Source organism: Polypterus senegalus, chromosome 12 (genome assembly GCF_016835505.1).
Source record: "Polypterus senegalus isolate Bchr_013 chromosome 12, ASM1683550v1, whole genome shotgun sequence".
NCBI lineage: Eukaryota > Metazoa > Chordata > Cladistia > Polypteriformes > Polypteridae > Polypterus > Polypterus senegalus.
Genome location: NC_053165.1, coordinates 154,070,728 through 154,078,932, shown reverse-complemented (window position 1 = coordinate 154,078,932; position 8,205 = coordinate 154,070,728). Strand labels below are relative to the sequence as shown.

At 43.3% G+C, this 8,205-nt stretch overlaps 1 protein-coding gene across 1 annotated transcript; it reads right to left on the bottom strand.

Annotated features, from left to right (window-relative positions):
* Window positions 1-1,963: 1,963 nt before the first annotated feature.
* Window positions 1,964-7,540, bottom strand: p2ry11 (purinergic receptor P2Y11). The gene is made up of 2 exons (XM_039770362.1): window positions 6,667-7,540; window positions 1,964-3,108 (listed from the first exon to the last, which is right to left on the bottom strand). The coding sequence occupies exon 2, from the start codon at window positions 3,096-3,098 to the stop codon at window positions 2,163-2,165; it is 936 nt and encodes a 311-aa protein (XP_039626296.1). The 5' UTR covers window positions 3,099-3,108; window positions 6,667-7,540; the 3' UTR covers window positions 1,964-2,162.
* Between the last annotated feature and the right edge of the window lie 665 nt (window positions 7,541-8,205).

Genomic DNA, 8,205 nt, shown 5'->3' with positions numbered 1-8,205 from the left:
CCGTAGTGCTTACCGCCGTCAATTAAGATTCACTCTTCCCCGAAGTCTGACGTTCAACCTGCAAGATACAAAGCCATTCAGTTAATCAATCCGTCTGTGTTTTGTATAGCGCCATACCTTGAAATCCGCCATAACGTCCACCACATAAATGCATACACACACACACGCCTCTGGATTGCTTCACATTTTTATTGTATCATAAGATTTAAATTCACTTTGTCAAATACACGATTGTACAGTACAATGGCAGTGAAGTGTCATTGTGGGAAATTCTGTTGCTGAACATAACACAAAATACCTAACAATGAGAACTAAAAAGCTATGAACGTAAGCAATCGAGGTCACTACATGTCAAAGTCAGTCATCTCATTAACCCTCAAAAACAATTCATTTTATATGTAAACAAAACTGAATAGTAGTCAATACTAATACTTCATCTGGTGCATCCAGCCAATCACCTTCAAGTCGACTTAGTCCACCTGCAGAGTCTGGAGAAACTACAGACTGGCCCACCAGTCCGTCTCATGGCCCCCTCGTTCACAGCAGGCCACGTCTTTGGGATGTGCAATTACAAGCGGTGCTCCAAGCAAACACATGGAAGAGGTTTGTCATCCTTGCCAGACCCCCCCAATTCTGTTGGCTGCGGCTCAAAGTCGGAGATATCTTCTTGACATTTTAACCATCCTAATGTTCCAAACAGTTCACTTTGTGGCCCCAAAGTGATGAATGTTACGCTTGAGGACAGGAAAACGTTACACTGATTTGTAGGAGAACATGCAGATGGGACTCCCACCTCAAACAGAACTGCGCCTCGGTGTGCTGTGCCAACGTGCCGCCACATTCCTTCAGTGTAAATCTTCATAAATGTAAAGCATTCCATAGCATTGCATCTCATGTAAGCTACTGAACCTGCGTGTTTTACAACAAAGAACATTTTATAAAACCAAATACTCCTGGTGGCAGAATTAGCACTCCAGCCACCATTAAAAAACTCATACTTTTCCACTCCATCTGAACTAGTGTGGTGCGGTGGTATCACCCATCACATGGCTGCACGCGGGTGCTAATCTGGATCCTGAGTTGGTTGGTCGTGTGGAGGGTGCGGCAATGCGCTGTATCAGTGTGTGCTCCTCTCTCAAATACTCCATTCTAAATGTGTCAATCCTTCTCTGTTCGACAAAGTAACGATATTCTAGCGCAGTGCTTATATATATATATTTAAAAAAAATTCCTGCAGTGGGCTGGTGCCCTACCCAGGATTTGTTCCTGCCTTGCGCCCTGTGTTGGCTGGGATTGGCTCCAGCAGACCCCCTTGACCCTGTAGTTAGGATATAGCAGGTTGGATAATGACTGACTGACTATATTAAAATTTACCAGCCAGTAATATGGGAATAATGGATTTACTAAGTAGCTGCAGCCTTTGATTATTCAGTGTTGTTTGCCAGCGTGTCTGCTCTGCTTGTTTTTAATTGTCATTAATAAGATACAACAAAAGGGGGAAAACTGCACAGAGAAAGGGTCAAAGGGAGCCCATCCCAGCCAACACAGGGCGCAAGCGAGGAAACAAACCCTGGGCAGGGCACCAGCGCACAAACCAAGCACACACTAGGGACAATTTAAGATCGCCAATCCACCTAACCTGCAAGTCTTTGGACTGTGGGAGGAAACCCACGCAGACATGGGGAGAACATGCAAACTCCACACAGGGAGGACCCGGGAAGCGAACCCACAGGTCTCCTAACTGCGAGGCGGCAGCACTACCCACTGCGCCACTGTGCCACCCACACAGAGAAAGGGCAAAATAGAATGAAATCAACAAAAGAGAGTTAAGCGTTTAAATCTCTAACAAAAGCAGAAATATTTCTAAATGTCTTATAAATGTAAAAATCATGCTGCAGTGCTTTTCTGAATGTAGAATAAGAGAAATTAATGAATTAATTGAAGTTAATTAAATGAGCTCAATGTTATGAGGTGTTGTCACTGATTATGAATCGGGTTGGAACAAAAACCTGCAACCACAGTGGGTCCCCAGGATCGAGATTGGGAAGCACTGTTCTAGCAGATAGTCGCCAATCACCTGGCATACAAACACAAAACAATACAAAACTGAAAGTCAGAGCCAATGGGCGCTGCCCAGGCTGGGCTTTGAACTCGTGCAGTCCTTACGATTGCCCGCCCGGCCTGCTGTCAGTGCTCAGCACCTCCTTCACGCAGCTGCAGATGTGGCGCATGCTGTCAAAGACCGAGGCGTACAGAAGAGGGTGGATGCACATATTCAGGGTCACGAGCCCCTTGGTCACTTGATAGGCCTGGAAGACCCAGGTGTGCCCAATGTTGTTGATTCGGTGGTAGAGGTTGATGTTTCGGAGGAGGTGATAGGGAATGAATGAGATGGTGTAGAGAAGAATCACCGTCAGGATCATGAGGCCCACTTTCCTCTTCTCCGTTTTCGAGATGTTGTCGTTCTTCCAGACTACGCATAAAATACAGACATAGGATCCAAAGGTCAGCAGGAAGGGCAGGAGGCACCCAAAAAACACTAAAAACAGGCTGTAAGTTAAATACGTCTTCAGGTTGGCATCCGAGGCTGAGCCCAAACACTCGGTGCAGTTGCTCTTTGGTGTATTCGTCTGAGAGAACACAATGGTGGGAGCCGATATCCCTATGACCATAATCCACACCAGCACGCTGCACAGTTTGGCGTGCCGGGGGCGCACTTCGGAGTGAGCAAACAGCGGGTGCACAATCCCAACGTAGCGATTCAGGCTGATGCTGGTGATGAAAAAGATGCTGGCGTACAAGTTGCATGTGAACAGGAAACGCTCGATTTTGCAGAGGGGCTCGCTGAAAATCCAGTTTTTGTTCAGGGTGTAGTAGACCACCAGCAGCGGTAAGGACAAGACGTAGAGCAAGTCGCTGACCGCTAAGTTGAAGGAGAACACCACACCCGTGTGCCAGTTACGCCTCTCGCGGGTTAACAGGAGCCAGATTGCCAAACTGTTGCCTGCCGTGGCCAAAAAGAACTCCACTCCATAAACCGGAGGCAGGAATGACGTTTGAAATGTGGTGTTTGATGACTTGCAGGTCTCTGAAGCCATTCTTGGGACCCTAAGGGGAAAAAAGGCACAATATTAAACGTGTACATATACAGTACTTCTGCAGGGCAACTTACAATCGGTTACATCTCCTTTGGTTTGTCAATTGCAGCACAAGCAGGTGAAGAGACCTGCTCAGGGTCACACAGTGGTGTCAGTAGTGGGATTTGAACCCACGGCCTCAGGGTTTGAAGTCCACACTATGCCTGCCTACCAAATAAATAACATTTAACCTGATGCCTTTTATCGAAGGCGACTCACAGCATTTGAGATCTAATTGCTTTCATTTGTTCTGTTGAAGTGACTTGCTCACAGTGGTGTCAGCAGTGGGATTTGAACCCACAACCTCAGAATTCAAAATGCAAAGCCTTATTCACTACACCATACTGCCTGCCTGTACTCAACCTTAAATAACATTACAATCACTTATTCTGACTAAGTTATCCCAGGCGATTTAGAATATTTGAGATGCAATTGGAGACATTTCTTCTGTTTCTCCAATTGGAGTAAAGCCAGGCGAAGTGACCTGCTCAGGGTCACACAGTGGTGTCAGCAGTGGCATTTGAACCCACGGCCTCAGGGTTTGAAGTCCAAACTGTCTGCCTATACTCACCCTTAAATAACATTTACCTGACTTGTTTTAGCCGATGCCTTTATCGAGGGCGACTTACAGAATTTGAGATCTAATTGCTTTCATTTGTTCTGTTTTGTCCAATTACAACACAGGCAGGTGAAGTGACATGCTCAGGGTCACACAGTGGTGTCAGCAGTGACATTTGAACCCACAACCTCAGAATTCAAAGCCCAATCCACTACACCAGGGGTTCCCAAAGTCGCTCCTGGCGGCCCACTGTGGCTGCAGGTTTTTGCTTCAACCAGATTCATAATCAGTGACACACTGGTCTCAGTTAATTAGCTGTTTTTATTCCTCTTCTCGTATTCTACATTAACAAAGCACAGCAGCGTGATTTTTACATTTATAAGACATTTAGAAATGTTTCTGCCTTTGCTAGAGATTTAAATACTTAACTCTCTTGGCCCCTACTCTCTTTTCTGTTTCTTTTTCCGGTTTCTTTGTGGTGGTGGCCTGCGTCACCCCCACCTACTCAAAGCTTCATGATGCTCCAACAATGATGGACGGATTAAAAGGCAGAAGTCTACGTGACCATCATCATCATCAAGCCCTTCCGTGAGAACCCTAAATCCAAAGAGGACTGTTTCATTTATGTTAGGTAGAATGCCCAGAGGGGACTGGTCAGGTGGTCTCGTGGTCTGGAATCCCTACAGATTTTATTTTTTCTCAGCCGTCTGGAGTTTTTTTGTTTTTTCTGTCCCCTGGCCATTGGACTTTACTCTTATTCGATGTTAATGTTGATTTATTTTGTTTTATAATTGTGTCTTTCATTTTTCTATTCTTTAATATGTAAAGCACTTTGAGCTACTGTTTGTATGAAAATGTGCTATAGAAATAAATGTTGTTGTTGTTGTTGTTGTTTTTTGTTGCCTTCATTCTATTTTGCCCTTTCTCTGTGCAGTTTTCCCCCCTTCATTGTATCTTATTAATGACAATTAAAAACGAGCAGAGCAGACATGGAGACAAACAACACTGAATTAGCTTCAGGCCCACTAATGAGAAAATAGTGGATTAATTAAACACTTAAAACATCCGGAAAAATAGAAAGAACGTTTAGATGAAAATATTGTTATAAAGAAAAAAAAAATACATTATTCCCATATATAACTGCTTAGTATATTTTAATATACTGTATATATATATATATATATATTTCTTTTTTTACCAAAGCTAGTTTTCTAATTTCTATATTGTTCCCAAAACACAGAATCTGGGCAATACCAGTATAACAGTTCATTTAATTAGCCCAAGATTCCAATTAAAAACACAAGCCGGTTGAAACAAAAACCTGCAACCACAGGGGGTCCGATGTTGAGAATCCCGGCACTACACCCCACTGCCTGCCTGTATTCAGCCTTAAATAACATTACAATTACTTATTTTGACTAGGTTATCCAAAGCGACTTACAATATTTGAGATACAACTGTAGCCATTTCTTCTGTTTCTGCAGTTGGAGCACAGGCGTGTGAAGTGACTTGTTCACGGTCACGCAGTGGTGTCAGAAGTGGGATTTGAACCCCCAACCTCAGGGTTTAAAGTCTCCTCCACTACACTGCCTGCATATACTCCACCTTACATAACATTTACATTGCAGTGACTTATTTTGGCTGACATCTTTATCCAAGGCAACTTACAACATTTGGGATCCCCCTGTAATTGCTTTCATTTGTTTGTTTTTTTTTTTTTTAATTACTTCAGAGGCCGGTGAAGTGACTTTATCACAGTGGGGTCAGCAGTGGGATCTGAACTCGCTATCTCTGGGTTCAAAGTCTTCTCCACTACACCACATGGTCTGCCTGTAACTCAACCTTAAAGAACATTTACATTTTGACTGATGCCTAAGTTATCTAAGATGACTTAACAATATTTTAGATATACATCCATCCATCCATCCATTATCCAACCCACTATATCCTAACTACAGGGTCATAGGGGTCTGCTGGAGCCAATCCCAGCCAACACAGGGCGCAAAGCAGGAAACAAACCCCGGACAGTGTGCCAGCCCACCGCAGGGCACATGCACACACACACCAAACACACACTAGGGAAAATTTAGGATCACCAATGCACCTAACCTGCATGTCTTTGGACTGTGGGAGGAAACCCACGCAGACACGGGGAGAACATGCATTGAGATATACAATGTGACTTGTTGACGGCCACACGGCGGTGTCAAAGTGGGATTTGAACTCACATCCTTAGGGTTTACAGTCTTCTCCACTACAACACACTGCCTGCATATAATCAGCCTTAAATAACATTTACATTATAATTATTTTGGCTGATGCTTCTATCCAAGGCAACTTCCAACATTTGAGATACAATTGGTTACATTTTGTCTGCTTTTCTACTTAGTGTAATCATGACTGTTCTGTGTCAGGATTTGAACCCAGAACCTCAGCATTCAAAGTCCAAATCCTTATCCACTGTGCCACACTGTCTGCCTATACTCAGCCTTCAATAAAATTTACATTACAGTTACTTATTTTGACTGACACTTTTATCCAAGTCGACTTAACACTATCTGAGATACAACTGCTTTCATTTCTTCTGTTTTTCCAATCAGAGGACAGGCAGGTGAAGTGACTTGCCAACAGTCACACATTGGTGTTCGTGGTGGGATTTGAACCCGCGACTTCAGGGTTTCAAGTCTTACCTACTACACCAAACTGCCTGTCTATACTCAACCTTAAACAACATTTACATTACAGTTACTTATTTTGGCCGATGCTTTTATCTAAGGTGACTGGCGACTTGTGAGTTACAACTGATTGCATTTCTTCTGCTTTCCCAGTCAGAGCAGTGGTGGTCACGCTGTGTCAGGACTTGAACCCACAATATTAAGCTTTGAAGTCTATAGCCTCATCCACTACACCACACCGGCTGTAGCTTTCCATTCTTAAATGAAACAAAAGAACATTTCTTAGACTTCTTACCTTAATAACGTTTTTCAAAAAAATGTGAAATCTTCCAAAAGAGGCAAAATGAAATGAAAAATAAAAAATTCAGCAGGTCCGATCCACAAAGATGAGGAGACTTAAAAACCGCAAATCGCAAGGCAGTTGTGACAAGTGCCCAGTGGATTTAAAAAATAGCAAGAAAAAACACTGAAGTTTAAAAGAAACTTTTTAGGGAGGACAATGAAGATTAAAAGGAGTCGACCACCGCTGCTGATAGCCTTCTACCATTGCGTGTTCTTGATCAACAGAATTAAAAAAGAATAATACTTTATTTTTAAGGTATGCCGAGGTGGGAGTGCAGCGCGATGTCTGCTAAACTTTTATACGTTGCCAGTCTTTCCGTATTTCCGCTTTTGGTTTCCTGCACTTCTTATTGTACGTATTTCTAATAGCAGATAATAAGCGTCCGTTTTGTTTAATGTCTTAACAAAAATTGCGACCAAACGTGCTCTCCTGTCAAGAAACTGACACAGGACATGAATAAAACATTAGATGTAATAAAGGATGCCAACGATTTTTATAAATCGGAAAATAGAACACAAAGGTCAGCAGTTGTCCATTTTCTTCTTACATTCCTTCGCCTGGACATTTAAAAAAAAAAAATCAAAAATTAAAGGATATCGCCGTACAAACTCCCTGAGCTTCGGTGCACCGCTTTGTCAGCAAGTCCAAGTGGCACTGCACCTGTGAATTCTAGTAACTACTACTGCACGGACCACAAGATTTGGACCGTTACGTTGCAAATTCTACAATGCAAAATCTCACAAGAGACGAGCAGAGGAGTCCGCGCGGCTCTCCAGCGGCTTTCTGTTCTGCACGGCAGCGCAGCGCACCGCACGCATTCCTCCGAACCCCGTGCAGCGCCCCACCCCCGAGGCTCGCAAATTGCACTCTTAAATTTCGTGGCTTCCTGTTTTTTTGACTACTTTTTAGAAGTTAACAGATGAGCCACGTGGTGTCAGACGCTACTAAGCATATAACGCAACGTGCGATCTGCGCAACTGCCCGGCACTGCCAGTCTCTGTGGCACCGCGGGCAAGAAAGAAGTCGGCAGATATCAGAGGCAGTTGAATCAGTTCTTGGAGCTTTTAAGAGGCACGAGGGAATAAAGTATTTGGAGAACTGCAATAAAACACACGGATAGATAGATAGATAGATAGATAGATAGATAGATAGATAGATAGATAGATAGATATGAACAAGCAGACTGAGGCCCACTGTTACTCGATTAAGTTGACCTTTTGTGTAAGTCGCTTTGGAGAAAAGCGTCTGCTAAGCAAATAAATGTAAGTTCTAGGGGGTTCTGCCTTCTGCTCTCTTCGCTCGCCACCTCCCGGCCCAGCCACTACACAGTTCGGCCGGTCGTGTATGGGTCAGAGGATCAAACAGATTGCTATTTTTATGGGAACTGTTACTTTTGCTTAATAGAATTATTTTACATTACAGCGAGTAATTAACCATATTAAAAAATAGTCAAACATCATTAATTGAAAGAAAACGTATATGCTTTTGCAT

Coding starts and splice junctions, on each gene's coding strand:
- p2ry11 (XM_039770362.1), bottom strand. CDS start 3,098: ATGGCTTCAGAGACCTGCAAGTCATCAAACACCACATTTCAAACGTCA.